At 37.6% G+C, this 23,909-nt stretch overlaps 1 protein-coding gene across 6 annotated transcripts in view; it reads left to right on the forward strand.

Annotated features, from left to right (window-relative positions):
• Nucleotides 1-23,909, forward strand: part of KYNU (kynureninase) — a 288,310-nt gene that overhangs the window by 125,299 nt on the left and 139,102 nt on the right. For 3 of the 6 annotated variants that reach the window (XM_004032615.4, XM_063694805.1, XM_055380097.2), the window contains exons 1-2: nt 3,881-4,164; nt 11,595-11,782. In XM_004032615.4, the coding sequence (XP_004032663.3) occupies nt 11,614-11,782 (169 nt within the window). In that variant the 5' untranslated portion in view covers nt 3,881-4,164; nt 11,595-11,613. Of the gene's footprint in view, nt 1-3,880; nt 4,165-8,352; nt 8,443-11,594; nt 11,783-23,909 lie in introns of those variants that run through there. The other 3 variants (XM_055380094.1, XM_063694804.1, XM_063694806.1) reach the window with 2 other exon arrangements.

Here is a 23,909-nt window from a genome sequence, read left to right on the forward strand (position 1 = left end):
GATTGTCTAAACATAGCCTAGTGATTTATTAGCATATTAATTTGCTTTGCCTTCCCTGTTGTAGAAGTGAGGGAGAGGGAGAAGAAAGGAGAGAATGGGTGAGGAAATGAGAGTGCAGTGGAGGGAAGAGAGAAAAAGGGAAAAAGAAAAGGAGAGAGAGAAAGAGAGGAAGAGAAGGCAAGAGGAGGGCATTAGAGAAAGAGGAGAGAAGGCGAGAAGAGGGAAAGAGGAGGGGGCAGCAGGAAAGGAAGGAGAGGGGAAGGAAGGACAGATAAGGGGAGAGGGAAGAAGATAGGAGAGATAATTTTGTGTGTGGTCTGTTTTTTATATTTTCCCCTACCTATATAGAGAAGATGCTGTAGGTTCCTTGGCAGAAATTGCTTAAGACAAATCTCATGACTGGCATTTGAGAAAGTTTTTGTTATGTTATATTGGTTATCCCCAAGGGGAAGTTTGGAAAGAGTGATTGGGTGTGCAAGGCCCCAGGGATATGGTGAGGGGAAAGGAGAGGCAGGAGGGCAGAGAGAAGGAAGCTAATCTGCCCCTCCCATCTGGGAACTTCCCAACACCCTGTGTAAAGAAGAAAGGAGAGTTCCAATAATGACTCAGAGTAAATTTTCCTCCTAAGAAGTCACATGTGAGCTCTGCCTTTTTATTTAATTAAGAAAAATAGTGTATTGTGAAATTTTCTGTTTACCCAAGTTTGAGACTGCAGTTTTTTTTATTAGTTCTTTCCTAACTTGTCCCTGTCTTTAATCTCATTACTCATTTCACATACTGAGCACCCAGCATTACAGCGTTATGATCAGCCTGGTAGTGCAGCCTTGGATTCTTACAGAAAGAGTTTGCTGATCTGAATTTAATTTAGTTAATGATCCAGCAAGCACCCATTTTAGTCTACTAAATGCTAGATACTGGCCTAACTATGGCAAAAATGCCCTGAAGAATAAGAATAAAGTTCATGGTTCAAGATTACCTTTTGAGAGGACAAAACTTTCCCATATTTCCAATAATCAATTTTTAGAAAATAAACTAGATCTTAATTAAAAAAAAACAAATTAACCAATTCAGTAGATATTTATTTAGCTCCATACATAGGCAGAGCTCTGAGGAGGATAAAATTAGTCTTTTCCTCTCAGAAACGTATCATTTTATAAGCAGGATGCCATACCTGGAAATTAATAGACAACTCGGAATTGTACAACAGCTTATTCTGGCAACACTTTTTTTCTTCCTGTTTCCAAAAGGAAGGAATGGTATCTCACAGTGTTCTCTGTTTAACCTTGACTGCTGGCCATGTAGCGGGTCTTGCTTTCACCCCTCCCCGCATGACTTGTTCTCTCGTAATTCCCTTCTGTATTTAGCGGCCTATGTTATTATACAAGTTTTGCTCCCCATTACATCCCTGGCATTTCACTTTGTGCTTGGTACAAAGAATATGCTTAATACTTTTCTTGAATGAATGAAAGTGTCAACTGAAGAATGACAGGTTCATACATTTGGAAAGGAGAGCTTCATTTCACATAAAGGGTTGCAACCTGCAGGGTGATCATTCTGACCTCTGAAAAGTATAGCCTCTAATCAGAAGCTGGAAACAGACATTTTGAGGGAGGAGCAAAGGAAACATAAATTTATGTTGAGCAGGGTAGCTGAATATATATATTCAATAAGCTATAGGGGAAGCCATGAATACTTGTGAAAGGAGAAATGTGCACATGCACAATGGAGTTTCATGCTTCTCCATGGGATCTGTGTTCAAAAAATGACAGCATTAATACAATCTGAGGGGGCAGTTTTCAGCCCAATGTGAAGCAGAGGACATGAAAACCTTTACTGCACATTCTCCATAGACTAGCCAGAAACATTCCATGATCAGTATTCTCTTTTTTTTCCAAACCACAAAAGAGAGGGATAACACTAGGTGATGGTTGATGTCATTGGTGTAATCTTTTGAAATGACTGGTTTCTTTTTAGCCATAGGGCAGAAAGCCTAATCATAGTTAGTGATGGAGCGGGTATGTGTTCCACTTGCTATCCTGTCATGGCCAAAAATTTAGTTTTCAAGTTTACTCTGGGATCCCCTTGGCCAAGAGGGTGTCTGTTCAGTTAATCTAGGGGCTTGGGATTTTATTTTTATTCCTCAAATGTAACAAATTTAAAGAAAGAAATTTATAAAACATAAGAAATAGAAGTATAGCTTAGACCTCCAAGCAAGTTCTTTAAAGGTGACAAGTTAAACAGTAGTTTTTAAGATAATATTTTGATGAAATTTTTAATCATATTATTACAAGATTTTAGAAGAAGCAAGTGTTATGCCCAGACCGTTAGTTCCCCAAAGAAGACCACCAGAGTCCAGAGTCAAAGCCAAGCGGCAAGGATCTTTACTACAAGTTCGAACCTGGTCCCTCCATTCCACAGCATACAAGAGGGCCCTGAACAATGCGAGTGTTTGCTTTTTATAGCCTGAAAGTTACAGGGGAACAAAGGAATTCTTTTGGTTCCCGCTCTTTCAGTAAAACTTTGAACGGCTGTCCCCTTATCGGAGACTTTCCTGGTGGTGTTTGTACTGGGCTCAGGATGTTTGAGAGATATATGGCGATATGTGGTGGGATGGGAGGATGGGATGTGTTTGTACTGGGCTTGTTTGTTTTGAGCCCGGGGCTGAGGAATGTGCCCGGCTCCTTTCACAAGATCTTGTGAAAACAAAACCTTAATGTCCATATCTAGCTCTCTAAATCTATAGTCTTTAAAAGAGTGACACAAAAATGACACAGATCCGCCCTCTGGTTCGCTCCCCATATATTAGAGCCTGGTAATCTTCCAAAGTTTTTACAGCATAAGGCATACACAGAATAGATGCAAAAAAAGTACACCTTCTGAAATTTCCTGAATGGATTCAAACTTTTACTATTCTAAGTTAATCAATTGGTAGTCTACTTACTTTATAGGATTATTGTAAGGATACGATCGATGAAGTGAAATATATTTTCTTTTCAATGGTCAATTACTCGTATTAAAGCAATTTCATGCACTTTATGTCCCTCTCTTGGAAACTGGAGAGTAGTACTTTTTGTCTGGTTACTTAAGATTAAAAAAAAGACAATATGTCACTTTTGACTTGAGTGTCATGGTATCTATGGCTTTCAACCTGCGTGGTTTTATCATTTCAGTAATCTTGGGAGGAAGGTATTATTAAGTTCATTTGATAAATAGGAGACTGAGCCTCCACAAGGGTTAAGTGAATTGCTCAGGGTTATACAATGAACACTTGATAGAAATGATTAAATGACACTTTACTTGATTTGTTGTGGGTTACTAAATAAAGCATAGGTGTGCATAAGTCATTAAATTATTCAAGCACATGCTTCATCCCTAGTCCTAATATCGAAAGTCTTTGCTCTTAGTTTTTATAACTACAAGGATATTCATCAAAAGACCCAAGCTCAGGAATAAGCCTAAAGAGGTAGTCAGACTAGAACAAAAGACAATTCACAGACTTAAATGAATAATTTGCATTAATGAAGTTTGCCAGGCTAGTTTCCACTTGAATCTTCAGATCTTTCTTCCTTCATTGTCTTGTTAACTGTCCAGATTTATTACCTAGGAGTTTTTTAAAACTCACATATTAGGCAATAGAGTGTATTCTGGAATTGAGAGCCTATTTTAAACTTTTGACTAAAAAGTTTACCCATTAAATGTCATAGATTCAACCATCAGACTGAAAATCCTCAGTGTATTTGAAGGAGGGTATTGTCTCAGAAATACAGAGCTCAAAGTGAAGAAGTAAGGCAAAATTTGGAATTTAGCTCTAGGACAAACTCATCAGTTCAGTGGTCAGAGATTTATATAGTTAAAGGACAAGTGTGTGTTTACCTGAGTTTAAAGAGCAAAGTTGCCTCTGGAAACAAGCCCTCACTGGAGGCTCTGGCATTTGAAATGGTGGGCAGGAGCACATGTTGCTTAAATTTCTGACAGTGGCTGGAGATTACAGATTGGTTAGGGGAGAGGAAGTAAAGTAAAATATTTATAAATTCTCCACTGGGTGGAGTCTGAGCAGTTCTTTGAATTTCTCACCCTAAGATCTGGCCTGTACATTTTCAAGGAATTCTTGAGAGGTCCTTGGAGAGATTCTGGGAGCCAAACACTCCGTTGGGATCCTAGCTGGTAAGCTTGAGGCGCTGATAAAAACTCTCTACCCTAATGTTTACTCCATGTTTTTTCCAAATGAAACTTCTGTCAGCTAGAATCCTTGTCATAGTGTTTTAGAGGTTTTTTTCTGCTACTCTCTTCTTTTTTTATATATATTCTTTTTGTAAATAAAAATGGTATGACCTTCCTAAAGGCCCCACCTTTAGAAATGGGTTAAATGAAGAGATCTTTACTAATGTAATGGAAAAGAACTGATGAACATAGTGCACTGAATATGGTTACATTTGACAAACCAAAGTTAGTCCTATTCTTATTTGAGTTTAAGCGGTAAGATTAGGTCAAACTCCAGATGAGGGAAAGATATTCTTAAACAGATTTTAAGTCCTCTGTTTTCTGGTAACTTTAATTGTCTTATGCTGCTAGTAGTCATATTAAATATTTATTTAGAGAAGTGAAAATGCCTACTCTTGAACAGAGTTTCTTCCCCTTTCATTTTATGAAACCTAAGAAATAAAGTTGATACACTTTTTAAAAATATACTAGATTTTCTTTTTTCCTTTCTGCTTTTATTTTGAGGCCAGTGGGGTGTTATTTAATAGTAACACTGAAGCAAATATATTGATTTTCTTAACGTGTTCAGCAAGTAATTCATATCCTAGATATGAAATATACACTCATAGCAGAGTAATGTTACCCATTTCTCAATGATATGCTTAAAGAATCTTGCTCAATATGCATATTGTTTTTCCTTTTTTCTTTACTAATGAAAAACTACACACTTTCTCAACATATTTTTAAGTCAGGTTCTAAACTTTGAACTCCTATGTACAATTTGCTTATTTCAGGCATGAATGTGAAACTGTATAAAGATTAACTACCAGACACTCACAGTCATTTATTTAACTTTTTAGCCCTAAATCAGTGGGTGACTAGGAGATTCTGAATTCTGTGATTTCGTTAAAATCAATCAGTTTTTAATTATTATACAAGCTTTTTACTTTAAAGTTGTAGCTGTCTAAATAAAATTGTGAAAGCACAATTTCCAAACCTAAATCGAAGGCACATTGGTGCTGTCCATCAGAAGGTATTGATAATTTAAAAAAATATTACAAACTATCTTTTATCTTTTTATAAAGGACCTAATGTCATTTGAGCTTAACCATAATCCTTTGAAGAAAGTAAAATTTAACTTTAAATAACATTGACATACAGAGCAGTTAGGTGATTTGTCTGAGACCATATGGTATGTATGTCCCCCTTCTTGATAAAATTAACACTAAATATGTAACATTGGAAAATTTGTAAAATATGTAAAAGTTGAAGTTTTTAAGAGTTTGGATTTAAGTTCTTCCTTTCAGAATATGAGCATGTCACTTTATTTGCAAACTAAACATGGCATAACATTATGGCTTGTGAACACTAATTGTCTTAGCTGCTGGGGTGAATGCAGAATTAAGCAGCAATTAGTATGAGTGAATAAATTGCATCCTTAGAGTGAGTGCACTATGCTATTCTGGGAACTAAAGACTATATTTGAGACCATGCGAAGTTGTGCACAGTGGTGGAGTAGGGCAGGGTGCAGTCATTTGGAAGACTATGCCCATCAGGTATCTCAAGGTACCCCAGATGTGATAGGCCCAGGAGCGGAACCAGCCACTTTAATTTTTGCCTGGCTGAAACTGGACTGGGAAGGATGGATTAAAAAGGTAAATCAATTCATACGTAGCTTGTGGTCCTTTGCAGCTTAAGTGTAGGACTGAAAAAAGAAGCCAAAGAAAAAGGGAATGAGCTGAAGAAATACACACACTTACACACACACATCAGGAAGCAACATGCAAGGAAAAATAAAGTGAGAGGTTCAAGTCTTTGAGGAGGAATTGAGCTCTGTGCATTCCATTCATGGGCTTTGCCAAAGACCAGCACAATGGACTCAGCATCTCAGGCATGGTTACGTACCCTACTGTGCACTCTGCTATCCTTTTAGTCCACTGTTGTTTCTACTCTGTCTGTGTCAGGTTTTCATCTCAATATAGAGGAAAAGGATTCTGATGCCTCAGGATTATTACAAGCATTAAATAAGATACAGATAGAATGACGCTAACGAGTATCATTTTTAAAATAAGGAAAGTTGAATTTTATTCAGAATCTGTTGTTAACAAACTAATCTCTTTATTTAAGTAACCCCACTTAGAGTTTAAAGTCACCTCCAATCAACTCAAAGGGCTGACCTCCCAAAGAAAGTCTCAAATATAAGGCAAGCTCTCTTGATTCTGAATTTCATTAGAAATGTTTGTCTAAGTCTTTCTCATATGGTCAGAATGAGAGAGGGTGTCCTCCTAGTAATATGTCATTATGTCAAATAATTCATCAACCAATTTTGTTTATTCTCTCGAACTGCCACTTTGGCGGCAGGGGTACTCTGTCTAAATGAGATGTCTATAAAGATAAATTAAACATGATTCAGGCCCCCAGGTAGAGTTCAGTTCAGTAGGGTAGAACAGCAACTCAGTCCAGCTACCATCAGTAATATGTTTGTAGTAAGACTAATCTGATAGTAAGGCAGAAAAACATCTCATGGAATTTTAGGAATAGCCAAGAAGATGGGTCCCCTGGAGACTTGCACATAGCATGTTGCATGAAGGATTCAGTGACTTGCAAGATGGGCTTGTCTTGTCACCTTTTCATAGCTGTTCAATCCCTTGCCATTGTGTAACTAAGTGACTCTTGCTGCTGGAATCACTTCATGCTTTTCATGCTTTAACAATCAGTGGTTCTGTTTTACTTTGAAAAATGAGTCATTCTATGACAGTATTCCTCCTAGACCCTAGCATTTCATAGCTTCTATCTGTGATTATTTTAAATTCTAGCTCCTGTATCTAACTGAATGAATAAACACATCCCACAGTTCAGATTCCTGAAAGAATTTGATTATATACTCAGCTAAACATCATCACTGTTTGGTTACAGCTTTTATAGCAAATAATTCACAGATCTTTGATGAAACTACATTGTCTTTAGTGGGTAAGTGTCCAACAGAGGTCTAATAAGCTATGACCAGGCAATTGATAATGCCAAGTGGTAGAGACACAGTGATCTCTCTTCAAAATGCAGTTTCCTTCATCAGAAAGCTATGGGTGGGGAGCCATTTAGAATCAAGTTTCAGGCATAGCAAATGTTTTTGATCTTTCCTATCCATACATATGTCCAAATAAATATAGTACCTGGCAGAATGTATTATTATTGTAAGTAAAGTACATAAGCGTGCTCTTAATTGTTATTGGTGTTCAGAGGAAGACAGGCTACTTTTGCCTGAGACATCCTAACAGGCCTCTTGAAAAAAGCATTGGAGCATTAGGTCTTTGAAGGTTGGCTAGAATCCAAACAAGTTGAAGGGGAGCAAAACATTTTAGGCAAAGGAAATGGCATGAGAAAAAATCACATAAATAGAAAATTTCATGTGGAGGACAAATAATACTTATGGTCAGATATTGAAAGCACCATCCATCGATGTTGAAATCCTACACTTTTGTACAGAACCATGGATTGAAGCAGTTAGGAGTCACAACTGATATCAAAGTAAAAAACATGCAATGGTGAACCTTGGTAACTTTGTCTAGGAATATAAAGAATGGCTTATCAGTGGAGACCATTGACAATTGAGAAAAGAAGAAGCCCAAAAAGTACAAGAATGAAAATCGAGAGTGCAAGAAGAATGTCTGTTTTACTGGCATTATCTAACACTCAGATATGCAACTCTTTATTGCCAAACACTGTGTATGTTAGTTAAGGTAAAAGGTGAAGGGAGGCAGAAGAATGGAGATTGAATTGAATTCTAGAGCTTTAGTTCTGTGTGAGTTTGGGCCCCCAGAAGTTCTAGGCATTAAGTACAGTCTGAATTGAAAAATATTAAACATATCTTGTGATCCAATATTCCCCTAAGTTATACACTCAAATATCCAATGACCAGCTTGACATTTCTACCTGCATGTTCAATACTTATTTGAAACTTAATATATCCTAAATATAATTTTTTTTAAAACAGTCATGCTCTGTTGCCCAGGATGGAGTGCAGTGGCACAATTAGCTCACTGCAACCTCAGACTGCTGGTCTCCTACCCCATCCTCCTCAGTAGCTAGGACCACAGGTGCGTGCCAGTGCCAGCACACCTGGCTTTTCTTTTTTTTCTTTTTTTTTTTTTGTAGAGATGACGTCTTGCTACGTTGTCCAGACTGGTCTCAAACTCCTGGCTTCAAGCAATCCCCTGCCTCGGCCTCCCACTGCTGGGGTAACAGGTGCGAACCACCACAACCAGCCCGCTAAACTGAATTCCAATTTCCCTCCTCAAAATTTTTCTTCCCCAGGTATTTTTATTTCATCATATTTCACATATTTGCCCATATCCCAAAGCTAGAAGAAAGCTCCTTTCCTGTCCTCACTAGAAATAATCTATCCGCCAGTCCTATCTACTTTTTCTCCAAACTACATCATAAATCCACACTCTTCTCTCTACCTTTGCCCTCATCACCAAATTTAATTCACCACCGTTTCTCTCCTGAACTACTGTGTTATCCTTAATCAGTCTCCCTTTTCAACTTTTTTTTTTTTTAATTATACTTTAAGTTCTAGGGTACATGTGCACAACGTGTAGGTTTGTTATATATGTATATATGTGCCATGTCAGTTTGCTGCACCCATTAACTCGTCATTTACATTACATATTTCTCCTACTGCTATTCCTCCCCCATCCCCCCACTCCACGACAGGCTCCGGTGTGTGATGTTCCCCGCCCTGTGTCCAAGTGTTCTCATTGTTCAATTCCCACCTGTGAGTGAGAACATGTGGTGTTTGGTTTTCTGTCCTTGCGATAGTTTGCTCAGAATGATGGTTTCCAGCTTCATCCATGTCCCTACAAATGACATGAACTCATCATTTTTTATGGCTGCATAGTATTCCATGGTGTATATGTGTCACATTTTATTAATCCAGTCTATCATTGATGAACATTTGGGTTGGTTCCAAGTGTTTGCTATTGTGAATAGTGCTGCAATAAACATACATGTGCATGTGTCTATATAGCAGCATGATTTATAATCCTTTGGGTATATATCCAGTAATGGGATTGCTGGGTCAAATGGTATTTCTGCTTCTAGATCCTTGAGGAATCACCACACTGTCTTCCACAATGGTTGAACTAGTTTACACTCCTACCAACAGTGTAAAAGTGTTCCTGTTTTCCCACATCCTCTCCAGCACCTGTTGTTTCCTGACTTTTTAATGATCGCCATTCTAACTGATGTGAGGTGGTATCTCATTGTTTTTAAAACTCATTACAGAGCTAAGTGGTTTTTATTTAATGTAAAATAATATCACATTACTTTTCTACTCAAAACTCCCCAATGGTATCCCATTAAACTTATAAAATTTCAATTTTCTTTCTGGCTCCCAAATTTCTTTTTTTTTTTTTTTTTTTTGAGATGGAGTGTCGCTGTCGCCCAGACTGGAGTGCAGTGGTGCAATCTCGGCTCACTGCAGGCTCCAACCCCCGGGGTTCACCCCATTCTCCTGCCTCAGCTTCCCAAGTAGCTGGGACTACAGGCGCCCGCCACCTCGCCCGGCTAATTTTTTTTTGTATTTTTAGTAGAGACGGGGTTTCACCATGTTAGCCAGGATGGTCTTGATCTCCTGACCTCGTGATCCGCCTGCCTCTGCCTCCCAAAGTGCTGGGATTACAGGTGTGAGCCACTGTGCCTGGCCCCAAATTTCTTTATGACTACCTTCTGCCTTTGTTTTTTGCATATCACAGTTTGTCATTCCTCCTTCCCTCTTTTTCCCTCCCTAGTGCATTTAGTTGAACAAGCCAAGCCCATTTCCACCCCAGGAACTTTGCACTTGTTGCCAGGTTCCTCCAGGTCCAGGTCTTCACATGATATAGGCATTCTCATCTATCACTTTCTCAGAAGGATGAACATGATCCTTTAAGGTAGCTCTTCCACACTCCAGTGACTCTGTCTCATTACTCTGCTGTTTCCTCATAGCTCTTAAGTCTGAAACTACATTGTTTTTCTATTCTTCATTTACAAGTAAATTGTACAAGGGTTGGCACTTATGCACTCTCTCATACACTGCTGTCCTGCCGGTACTGGGAGTCACATAATAGGTACCAAATAAATACTTGTTGAAAGAGTAAATAAATGTATAAATTAAATGAAATCAGCAAAACCATATGTAAATCTAACTAGCCCAAAGAAATTTTATGTCCTGTAATATCATTTTGTTCAATTTCAAAAAACCAAACTTAGGAGAGGAGAAATATAAACAAACAAGCTTGGGTGAAGTTTAAAACATATGTGATTAAATCTCCATTGTCATTTATCCTTTTCCAAAAAGTGGGAAATGTTGCATGATGATTAAACAGAATACAATGTGGTTTCAAGAAACATCACACAATCCTGTTTGTTCTAAGATAATAAATATGGTGTTGAAAGGAAGAAATTTATAATTACTAACAGCAGCAGGTGGATGAATCTCTTTGGTATTCATATGAACAAAGTACTAACATTTTAAGTAAAGTTACCTTTTCCATGAATATGATTTTCACTCACAAAAAAGGATTTTGTTCAGGTTCACTATGTCCATAGTTTTAAAACCATGATCCAAGAACCACTGGGGATGGGACAGTGGAGTTGGGATATGGAGAAGGACAAGCTAAGTGGGATGCTGCTTTTCGACACTTTGACAAAGATCATCCTTACCATTATCTCCTCACAAGATACCTAGAGGAAAAGGTGATGACATTATATATATTTGGAAGCCACAGGTGTGGTACATATTTCTAGATAATAAGAATGGAATGAGCTAACATTTATTGGGAACTTACTCTGTCCTGAGCACTATTATCTAATTTAGTCCTTTCAATATCTCTAAGTTACTATTATTTTGTTTCTCTTTTCCTTTTTTTTTTTTGGTTTGTTTTTTGAGACAGGGTCTTGCTCTGTTACCTAGGCTGGAGTGCGGTGGTACAATCCCAGCTCACTGCAACCTCCACCTCCTGGGTTCAAGCGATTCTCCTGCCTCAGCCTCCCTAGTAGCTGGGATTACAGGCGCCTGCCACCATGCCCAGCTAATTTTTGTATTTTTTTAGTAGAGATGAGGTTTCACCATATTGGCCAGGCTGGTCTCAAACTCCTGACCTCAAGTGATCCGCCCACCTCGGCCTCCCAAAGTGCTGGGATTACAGGCATGAGCCACCACGCCTGGCCTATTTTCTTCTTTTCATATATGAGAAAAACTCATGCATGGAGTTTAATGCTGGTTGGTTAAGTATATTATTCCTGAGGTTGGGAAAAGGGGAGTCTTAGTGAAAACAAAAGGTGTATTACCTAAAGGGCTCATTTTCTACAGGAAAATTATGGTGGCTAGATTATGTTTTATTATTCTCTTTCAGTTTTAGAGAACAACTTGTAATGGAGCCTTCATCTCTTGAGCTGCCGGCTGACACAGTGCAGCGCATTGCGGCTGAACTCAAATGCCACCCAACGGATGAGAGGGTGGCTCTCCACCTAGATGAGGAAGATAAGCTGAGGCACTTCAGGGAGTGCTTTTATATTCCCAAAATACAGGATCTGCCTCCAGGTAAGAATGCTGCGAAGGTTTTTAAATTTTATTTATTTATTTATTTTTGCTACTGCATGTGTTTATTATAATCTTTGAAAATCATTGTTGTATTACATAGTAGAGCTGTTGCAATTATGTTTGAAAAGCAGAAGATCCCTCGTGCTCTCAATCAACCTGTCAGCCTACCTTAGCCTCAGATTATCTGTTTTCTCCCCTCCTCTGAATGAAATACATGCAGGGTACTTATACTGTCAACTACTTCTCTGAACAATCGAGTGACTGATTGAAAATTATAGACAGATACATTTACTTGTTCTCTAAGCACTTGGGATTCAAAGCAATTATTTTAGAATGCAGTGTTAGAATAGCTCTTATATTCTGGCACTTAGTTTATAATAATATGATGTTTGTCTTAGAGAAAATATTGTTTTGTGACCTGGATATATTAGGAGGGATGTTATATGAATAGCCATCTTTGCATGCTGTAAAGATGGCGAGTGTAAGAGTTACCAAGAAAAGAAACAACAAATGCCCAACAAATACATACTACATTTTAAAATAATGTAGTAATCTGACTCTGTTCTGGGTTTGAGGAAGTCATTTAAAAAATAAAACATAAGTAGCAAAGGTATAACAATAAAAAATGATTCATCATATTTAGCTTTACTCCATTTTACATTAATAAAAAAGGTTCCCAGGTTGAATGGAATTAGTCTACCAAACTGGGTTTCGCATCCTTTATAATAGTCTGATTACATTTTTATTCAGATTAAATAAGGTACAATTTTGGGTACAAGTACTCAGGAGCCATGAAGGTCAGCTAATAAAATTTTAGGATGTCTGGTTTGTATAACACTAATATATACTATATAACAAATGTTAAAAACACCTATTTGTCTTCAACTATGTACCCAACAACCTATAGAATTCTGGAAGGATGAAAGAAGAGAAATACCTGTATCTGACTTAAAGTTGTGTAGTATAAGTTGAGGGAGATATTGATGGAAATGACAGCTAGAAGAGACGAAATAAAATGAGGCTATAAGTGATCTGAGACCATAGAAGAAAAATCTTCTAGGTCATTCTAGAAACGAAAATTAAAAGGACATTTTTATTTGAATTGTAAGGGATAAAATACTGCTATGGGAGTGAATTGTGAGGAAATAAAATTTAGGAAAGGAATTCTTACGGAAATGGGAGATAAGGGGCTTGGTGATATGTGCATCACACAATGTGGAAACCTTTAGAAACAGCGAGGACCCACATGAGACAAGTCAGGTCTGGTTGATGGTGGCCCTGCCCTGATGTGCTCTCTGGCCTGCAGGGCTCCTGTACTGAGTCAGAACCCAGTTTAAAAACAGTATTGTACGGCCGGGCGCGGTGGCTCACGCCTGTAATCCCAGCACTTCGGGAGGCCGAGGCGGGCGGGTCACAAGGTCAGGAGATTGAGACCATCCTGGCTAACACGGTGAAACCCTATCTCTACTAAAACTACAAAAAATTAGCCGGGCGTAGTGGCGGGCGCCTGTAGTCCCAGCTGCTCGGGAAGCTGAGGCAGGAGAATGGCGTGAACCCGGGAGGCGGAGCTTGCAGAGAGCGGAGACTGCACCACTGCACTCTAGCTTGGGCGACAGTGCGAGGCTCCATCTCAACAACAACAACAACAACAACAACAACAACAACAACAAAATAGCATTGTACCTCACTAATCACCAGGAAAATGCACATCAAAACCACAGTGAGATATCACCTCACACCCTTTTCTATGACTACTATTAAAAAGTGCAGGATATAAATATTGGCTAGGATATAGAGTGATTAGAGCCCTTGTGCACTGTTAGTGGGAATGTAAAATGGTGCAGCCACTGTAGGAAAGAGTATGGCAGTTTCCTCAAAAACCGAAGAATAGAATTACCACATGATCCAGCAATCTCACTTCAGGATATATTGCCAAAAGAATTAAAAGCAAGATCCCCAAAAGATATTAGTACACTCATGTTCATCATAGCATTATTCATAATAGCCAAAAGGTAGAATTAACCCATATGTTCATCAATGCATGAAAAGACAAGCAAAATGTATATAGATATGATGGAATTAAGTTTTAAAAAGAACTATGCTCTACATGGTTCACATGAATGAACTATGAGAACATCATGCCAAGTGAAATAATCCAGACGCAAAAAGAAAAATACTGTGTAATTCCAATTATACCAAGTATCTAGATTGGTCAAATTCATAAAAACCAAGTAGAATGGTAGTTGTCAGGAGCTTGGAGAGGGAGAAATGAGGAGTTATTGTTTAATGGGTATAAAATTTCAATTTTGCAAGGTAGAAAAATTCTGGAGATTGGTTGCACAATAATGTGAATGTACTTAACTGAATTGTACCCTTAAAATTGTTAAGAGAAGAAATTTTAGGGGCATTTTAGCACAGCATTTTAAATATTTATCAAAAATAAAAACGTTTTCCCCTTAGAGAAAAGCAGCATTGTACATATAATCACTTCTGTTATACTTAAAAGTTGACTTAGTATCCTAATTATAGGTATGATATTGATTTTGATTAGTTATCCAATAGAAAGTAATGGAAGGATTACAACCTTGGATAAGTCATTGCTGATTCTTAAAGATAAGAGATAGAAATTAGTTTAATAAAGAATTTAAATAGTTTGCTTGTTTAAAAAATATAGTTTTGCTGGACACGGTGGCTCACATCTGTAATCCCAGCACTTAGGGAGGTGGAGGCTGGAGGATCACTTGAGTCTAGAAGTTTGATACCAGCCTGGGCAACATGACAAAACCCCATCTCTACAAATAATACAAAAATTAATTAGGCGTGATGGCATGTGCTTTTACTGCCAGTTACTCCGGAGGCTGAAGTGGGAGGATCACCTAAGCCCAGTAGTTCAAGGCTGCAGTGAGCCATGATCACACCACTGAACTCCAGCCTGGGTGACAGAGCAAGAACCTGTCTCTAAATAACAATAATTATTCTAATAATTTTGAATGATGTAAAACTTTATTAACCCCAAGTGTTCTTCTACATCAGTGATTGTCAAAATGTGATCCCTTGACCAAAAGCATGAGGTTCACTAGAGATCTTATTAAAAATACAAGTTCTTGTGTCCCAACTCAGAATTACTGAATCAGATTGTTAAGGTGAGGCCCAGCCTTCTATTCTAGATCCTCTAGGATAAGATGGTATCCTAGAGTTGGGTCAATTAATTCCCCTTCTTACTATTCTCACGCCAGTTGCATCTTAATGTCTAAGGATTCATGTATTCGGCAAATATTTAATAGTCAGTTACCCTACTCGAGACACTTCTGTCAGAACGGTTCAGAGAACCAAAGAGCAAAGCTGTCACATACTTGAACGTGTATCTAGTATGACAACAGATAATAACCAAACTTAGAAACAACTTAATTATGCTCTACCATCAGGTAGCACTCTAAATGATAATAAGGGCTGTGAAGATAAGGGTGTGACCTTACCCACGGAAATATGGTGAGGTGCCATCTGAACAAAGATGACAGCACAGTGAGGAAGTGAGCCTCATGGAGCACAGGTGAAGCTGAGCCTGGTCATGGTCCAGGTTTATGCTGGACAGAGGTACCAACTCAGGAGCACATGATGTAGGGGCAAAAAGATAACACATTTTTCATAACCATCACAAGAGGCATGGCTGATGTTTCTATAACAAAGACAGGTTAGCAAGAGAAAAACCTAGGGAAAACTTGAGATTTTATGCTAAGTTGAATGAAAGAAATGAATAGATGTGACTAAATAGAATTGGAATGAAATATGATCTAACCGTAATCAACAGACAGTGGTGGGGGGACTCAGCAAGTCCTGTATTTTTGGATTCTTCTTGCTCCCTCGGTGTAGCATTTCTTCCCTTCGCATATAGGGCGGGGCACCTGTCATATGAAAGTCTATCAGGGAGAAGGGAAAAGGTCAGTGCGTGAGCTTTCTAGGTTTTAAGGCTTGCTGTAGGAGAGGATTTCAGTTTCTTTGACTCACCTGGCTGCAGGACACAGGGCAGGGGATTGGAGAAGATCAGAAAGACCTTGTTTCTGAGGCCCTCTCAATCTCCTTCAGTTCCAAGTACTCAGCATTCCAAGGCGCTGTATTTTAGAATACTATGTTCTGACCCCCAACAGTGTTGAAATTTCCTTCTTTTTTGTTTTGACACGATGTGAATTCATCAGGAAACCAGTGTTCCCTATCTTATTGAAGCCTTCCAAGAGCATCTAAAAATGATAAAGCATGTCGGATTATTTTTGGAGACTAGCATAACACCAAGAAAATAAACTTTCTTTAGCAGTTCTGAACAATGAAAAACAGAACAGAAATAAACAAGTTTTGAACAAATGAAAGCATCACAACTCCCAATATGAGATTTTTTTTTTAATCTTGAAGAAAGTCTACAGGCATAGCCTGTACTTTTTTGATGTTTTTCTATTATATATTATGTTTTCTCTGGGTTTCTAATATAATTTTATTAAAATAAGTACTTTCAGTTTCTATTCTTAGATGGTGCCTGAGATGTTATCAGAGAAAGGGGTCAAAAATATTTTTAATCAGCTTTTGTACTTATGTTCAACATTGTCCTAAAGAGCACAGCTGAAAAATAAACAAGCGAAAGAAAGGAAGAAGAGAGAGAGAGAAGGAAAGAAAAGAAAGAAGGGAGGAAAAAAGGAAGAGATAAGAAAGAAATAAAAAGAAAAGCAAGAGAAATGCAAGGCATACATGTGGAAAGATATCTTTCTAAAATTTTTAAAATAATAAATATTCCTGTTTGAAACATCCTCATACCTAAATTTCTGAAAGCATACTGGATAGCCCCATAAGATATATGGCTTTTGCACAGACACAAGACAAAGACAATCTTTTTCAGAGTGTCAAACTGCCATCCCAGAAACAAGTTGTGCAAATTTACATTTCCTCCAACAGTAAAGACAATTGCCTCACTGACTTTGCGGATCAGTAGGATTGTTTTTGTTTCTGTTTTTTGGAGACAGGGTCTTCCTCTGTCACCCAGGCTGGAGTGCAGTGGCGTGATCTCAGCTCACTGCAGCCTTGACCTCCCAAGCTGAAGTAATCCTCCCACCTCAGCTCCTGGGGTAGCTGGAACTACAGGTGCGTGCCACCATGCCCAGCTAATTTTTGTATTTTTTGTCAAGGCAGAGTTCTGCCATGTTGGCCAGGCTGGTCTCAAACTCCTGGACTCAAGTAGTCCTCCCGCCTCAGCCTACCAACGTGCTGGGATTACAGGTGTAAGCCACCATGCCAGGCAGGATTAGCAGTTTTAAGAATCTTTGCTCATTAGATAATAAAATAATTATTCCATTCTTCTTTGAATTTGCAGTTCTTAGACAACCGTTGGAGATAGTTTTCATAAACTCCTTGGTCATTGCTTTCCTTTTTGTCTTAAGTTGCTCATAATGTATACATTTAATTTTAAACTAAAATAAATATAAGTGGTAATGTTTTATTTTTTCTCTCTTAAGGATATAAACTCCTTCTCTCATATATCTTAGGAATTTTAAGTGAAAATGTCCAGTCAATATAGCTGGCTAATAGCAGAACCAGAAATGGGTTCCAAATATTGTGACTGCTAGCCCATGTGTCTTGACTCAATCCTGCTTTTACTTTTTTAAAATCACTCAATTGAAGTATAATTTATGGACCATAAAATTCATCCATTTTAAATATACAATTTAATAATTTTTAGTAATTGCATATGATTACACTACCATTATAATCCAATTTTAGAACATTTCTTCATTCCACTTTTTTATCTCTAGCCTAGGCAAACAGTAATCTACTGAGCTTGCTGTTATTTTGATCTATATAGAAGATTATTAACTCAAAGAATTTTTTTACTATTAAACTATATTTGGAGAAAAAAAAAACGGTGCTGCTTTCAATATTCTTTTCATAGTCAAATAATCCTCTCCTTCAATCTTACCACACATCCAGGAGAGAGATCAGTAAATTGACACCCAACTTTAGTAGACTTTAGTAAGTACTTATAAAATTTAAAGTTATCCAAACAAGATCTTTTACAATTTTGCACATGTAATTGTTTGGACTCAGATAAAATTGGCATAGCAAAATAATCATGCTTCAGTTTGTCTCCAGGGCTTCCATATAACATAATAGAGAGCCTCTTAAACTCAACTGCTTTTAGGCTTAGAAGGCTGTGACAGATATGAGTTATCAGTGCATGAAATATAGGAAAGCATACTTTTCTCTATAAACTAGAATCTTTTATTCAACAACAGATAAAGATATGTTAAATAAAAGATTTTATCCAGCTATAAAAGGACATGTATTTATAACTGTAATTTTGATAGTCTGATAAATCTCTAACTTTCATAAGAAAACAATTAAGAGTATTCCTTAGTTAAAAGTTTAATTTTGTAGACATTGAGACTTTTTTTTTTTTTTAGATGAGGTCTCACTCTGTCACCCAGGCTGGAGTGTAGTGGTGCAATTTTGACTCAGAGCAACCTCCACCCCCTGAACTCAAAGAATCCTCCCTCCTCAGCCCCCCAATTAGGTGGGACTACAGATGCATACCACTACACCCAGCTAACTGTTTGTATTTTTGGTGGAGACAGGGTTTCACCATGTTGCCCATGCTTGTCTCAGACTCCTGAGCTCGAGTGATCTGCCCATCTCAGACTCCAAAGTGTTGGGATTACAGGCGTCAGCCGCCATGCCTGGCCAATATTGGGAGCCTTTCATGTTACTTAAATTTTGCATTTAGTGGACATATTTGTAACCTTGTCATTTCATTTGCATTGGACTGTCTGCTCCCTGAGTGTAGGAACTGTCTTCTTTCTCTGTGAATGTGTGGGAGTCACCTAGGCAGACCTTAGAGTGGAGTGACGTCCAATCACAAAGAGGGAACAGCATTTGCAAACACACAAGAGAAAGCATAGTTACTTTGATCCCTAAGAATAGTTTTACATGATCAAAGAATGTCATGTAAAAAGCTGGGTATTGGTAAATGGTAAATAATAAGGTATGGAATAGGGAATATAGGGTACTAGGATGATTGGTATAATATGGTGAAGAGTAAATGAGTGCGTGTGGGTACCTAACAGTAAGTCTGAAGAAGTAAATGTAATAGAAGTGGAGGTAAAGGAAAATATTCAGTAAATACATGAAATACTCATTAAATAAACCTGATTTAGTAGTAGGAGAGGCATACCATGAGCCATAATTTCTGTTTTAGGTGAATAGTGGTGATATTCACTGATACAATTAACTTGTTTTGGAAACTATTCATTGAAAGACGAACTAGTTTTTTATTTGTTTGTTTATCTCTTGTTGCCCTGTCATCTGTGGCCTTGACCTCCGAGTCCAAGAAGGTGGCAGCTGTTACAAGCAGTGAGAAGCAGGCAGTGACAAAGAAGAAAAGACAAATAATGTGTGTGTACTCTCCCTTGAGAAAGGTTTCAGTTTGCCTCATGAGTTTTAACACATATATAGACCTAAGCCCCTGGGCCAGTGTTTGGTCATGGCCCTGCCTATCTGCAAAGAAGACTGAGTCTAAAACACAATTTTTGTTCTTGGTGGCCACATGCAAAGCGAACAATTCTATTTCTATAAAGGAAAAATGAAATGCATGTAGGGTACAACTAGCAGTTGAGTTTAGTTAGAAGGTAGAAATTTGACAGTCATCAGCATTTAGGTAATAGTTGAAACTGTGGGTACGGATGATATTATCTTGGCATCATACCTAAGTGAGAAGAAGGTGGTAGAAACAAAATTCTAGGCATTGACAAAGAAAGAACTCTAGAAAGAGCCAGAGACACAGAAGAACAAGGAAAGTGTCGTGTTCTAAAACCAAGGGAAGAGACATATTCAAAGAAATCAGAGGGCTTGCCATCATCAGCTATCACAAAGACTGTATAAGCCTTTCATTTTAGCAGTCAGGAGAGCTTTATTAAATTGTCTTAACTTTAACAGCTTCACTGGAATGACAGGCAGGGAAACTATGTATATTTCTAGATGTCATTGAAGGAGTAAAGTATCGGAAATGAGATTTTTAGGCTTCTTTTCCAAGAAACCTTGCTGTAAAAGGAAACATAACAAGGAACAAAAGGAAATGAATGCATGCTTTTTTCAAGCAAGGTGGGGGCTTGAATATGATTGTGCATTGAGAAGATGGTATGGGAAAAAAAAAAGAGACAGACAGACAGATAACAGAGGTGAATATGATTTTCAGTCAAGCAGAGTGCATGCTGGATCTGTTGTCTATTCCCACCTTTTTCAGCTCATGGAACCCAATATTCTAAGATAATGCAAATTGCTGAAGACAATCTTTCCCTACTCTCTAAGGATATATTGGCCCCAATGTCTAAGGTCAACATTAGCCAGATTGAGATTTTACAAAGAAATCTCAAGGTCCCAACCAACTTTTCCATATTTTTGGGCAATATGATACCAGGCATAACATACCTCAGCCACAGGACAAAGGACTGGGAATAGAAAGATTCTTACAAGGAGAGTACACTTTCACCTTTGCCTGGGACAATGTTTGGTCTTTTCTGTCTTGTCATGTGAACTCTTTCCTCAAGGAATTTTATCCACAAAGGCGTGGAAAATCTCTTTTGAAATCCTCGAAATACGAAGTGTCTCTCCCTCAGATGCCATACCACTCATCAATCTAGACCTCAGAGAGAACTAATGGGTTCAAAATTAGGCAAGAGTATCTAAGGAGTGTGTGCAAGTAGACTGTAGTGATCCTACATTTTTCTCCATCTTCTTCCTGAAATTATAGGAATTATATTCAAAGCCCAAGAAGCTTGTTGGGAGCATAGCCTTGTATGGGGCATCCCTATTGGAAAAAGGACATGAATATTTCCTCAGCGCACCACCAGGAAATTTAATATTATGAGGTACATGGCAACACAAAAAAATCTTCACTCACTACCTTCTGAATAACAGTAAAGAGAATATACCTTTTTATTTAGTAAAATGCCGAAATCATACATCTCTACAAATTTTACAACATGAGCACCTCTGTGTAACAAGATCCTAGATCAAGAAACATAACATTGCCAGCACTTGGGAAAACTGCCTCGTACCCCCTTTCAGGAACTCCTTCTTTAGGGTTAACCAGTTTTTCTGTAGCCAGTATGTGAATATCAACTTCTGAAGTTTTACCTAAAATTCACTCCAAGTTCTTTTTTATTCAATGACCCAAACCTGTGGATCTGGTGTAACATATGTAAATGCCACAACTTAATATGTATTTAAGAAAATATGTTTAATAGAAAATAGGTTTAAAATGAAAATATGTATGTTTACATATATAGAGAGAGATGGAAGAATATATATTTTCTTTTTTAAACTAATGCCATAGTTCAATTATTTAAGCCAGACAGCTAAAACTGCTTCTTTTTGTCCAAGTATATGGCTCACCCCTGTAACCCAGTACTCTTTGGAAGGCTGAGGCAGGAGGATCGCTTGAGTCCAGGAATTCAACACCAGCCTGGGCAACATAGTGACACCCTGTCACTACACACCTTTTTCTGTTCATACTTCTATTTAACAAGTGCTGCTGGACCATGATGTTCCCAGCATTTTATTTTTTAATTTCATCCTAAGATCTGCTCTTATCCCCCATTAAGAAGGATTGGTAGAATGTTCTCTTTCCTAATGACAGAAGTATGAAATAACTTTTCATCAGGAGAGTTTATTATTGATATTGCTAATATTTAAATAAACATTCCATAAATTGGAATATTTTGTTGTACAGTCTGAGATTTAACACATGTATAGAATTACATAAACACACCTTCTCTCAGTATATAGAACAATTTCATAACCCCCAAAAGACTCCTTTATGCTAGCCCTTTGTAACCAATCTCTCCACTATACTTCTAATCTCTGACAACCACTAATCTATTTTATATCCCTATTGTCTTTTCCAGAATAACATATGAAGAAATTATATACTGTATTTAGTCTTTGGAGACTGGTTTCCTTTACTTAAGGAAATGCCTTTGAGATTAAGCAAAGTTATGTCAATGAAGTCTTTCATTGTATTGCTGAATAGTATTCTACCCCAAGAATGGACTACAGTAGTTTATTCATTTGTCCACTAAAGGCCATTTGAGCTCTGTCCAATTTTGGTGATTATGAATAGCTAATATTAACATTCATGTACAGGATTTTGTGTGAATGTAAATTTTTTATCTAAATTTTTTTTAAGATCAGATAGTAAATATTTCACTCTTGACAGGTCTCATGTATTCTTTTTTTATTTTTATTTTTTTAGAAAAGGTCTTGCCCTGTCACCCAGGCTGGAGCGCAGTGGCATAATCACAGCTCACTGCAGCCTTGATCTCCCTGGCTCAAGCAATTCTTCCATCTTAGCCTCCTGAGTAGCCCAGGCTACAGGTGTGCACCACCACACCAGGCTAATTTTTTAACTTTTTGTAGAGATGAGGTCTCACGGTGTTGCCTAGTCTAATCTTGAACAAAGCTCAAGCAGTCCTTATTCCTTGGCCTTCCAAAGTGCTAGGATTACAGATGTGAGCTACTGCATCTTGCCAGGTCTCATATATTCTTTCTCTTCTGTTTTTCCTTTGTCTTCTCCTAGTTTTTCTTCTCCCATTTATAAATGTAAAAATATTCTTAGCTTTCAGGCCATACAAAAACAGGTCATGGGCTTGATTTGGAACTCAAACCACAGTTTGTCAAGTCCTGTTTTAGAATGCTATAAGTTGATTGCTGGATCATATTATAGGTATATTTTTAACTTTATAAGAAACTGGCAAACTTCCAGAGTGGCTGTACCATTTTGCATTTTGCATTGCCACCAGTAATGTGTGGGAATGTCTATTGTTCCCCATATTCACCCCCAGTTGGTATTACCAGTTTTTTGTTGTTTTGTTTTTTAGTCACATATGTTTGTATAAGTATCTTATTTTGGTATTTATATGCATTTTCCTAATGGCTAATGAACTTAAGCATTAAACATTTCATAAGCTTATGTACCATCCATGCTCTAGAGAAATGTCTGCTCAAATATTTTGACCACTTTTTTTTAATTGGATTTTTTGTTTTTTAATTGTTGAATTTTGTTTTTTGGGGATTATGGAGCTTTTTTTTTTTTTTTTTTTTTTTTTTTTTTTTTTAAAGAGACGAAGTCTTGTTTCGTTAGCCAGGCTGGAGTGAAGTGGTACAATCATAGCTCACTGCATCCTTGACCTTCTTGGGCTCAAGCAAATCTCCTGCTAATTTTAACGGACAGGGTCTCGCTTTGTTGCCCAGACTGGTCTTGAACTCCTGACTTTAAGATATCCTCCCACTTTGACCTCCCAAGGTGCTAAGATAACAGGCGTGAGTCATGTTTTCGGTTTTAAGAGTTCTTTATGCATTTCAGCTTACAAGTTGTTTGTTGAATCAACGATATGAAAATATTTTCTCACAGTCTGTAGCTATCTTTTTATTCTCTTATTAGCGTCTATCACAGAACAAAAGATTTTAACTTTGAGGATGCACAGTATATTTATTTTTTCTTTTATGGATTGTGCTTTAGTTACCATGTCTAAAACCTCCTCATCTAACCATCAGTCTTAAAGACTTCTTTCGCCCATAATTTATTTAGAAGTGTGTTGTTTAATTTCCAAGTATTTGAACATTTCTCAGTTTTCTTTTTATTACTGATTTGTAGTTTAATTCTATTGTGGTTAGAGAACATTTGTTAAGGTTTGTTTTTGACCCAGGACAATGGTCTGTCTTAATGACTCTCCATGTGCATTTAAAATAATATTTATTCTGCTGCTGTTTGCTGGAGTGTTCTTTAAAAGCCAGTTACATTCATTTGGTTCATGGCGTTTTTCAGTTCTGGGGATTATTTGTCTGCTAATAAAATGTAGACCTAGTTCCTCAGAGGACCCTGGTCACAGATTTATGGACATAATCATAAATCCCACTTAAGCACTGTTCCAAATTGCTGAAACTCAATTCAATATTGCCAGCAACAATAACAACACAACAAATAAATCACATTAGTACCACAATTATTAAGATTGGGAAAGTTTTATAATTAGACAGTTGTCACCCAACAAATTCATATTAGATGCTTGTATTTTTCTTGGTAATACCAGAGATC

Source organism: Gorilla gorilla, chromosome 11 (genome assembly GCF_029281585.2).
Source record: "Gorilla gorilla gorilla isolate KB3781 chromosome 11, NHGRI_mGorGor1-v2.1_pri, whole genome shotgun sequence".
Taxonomy (NCBI): domain Eukaryota; kingdom Metazoa; phylum Chordata; class Mammalia; order Primates; family Hominidae; genus Gorilla; species Gorilla gorilla.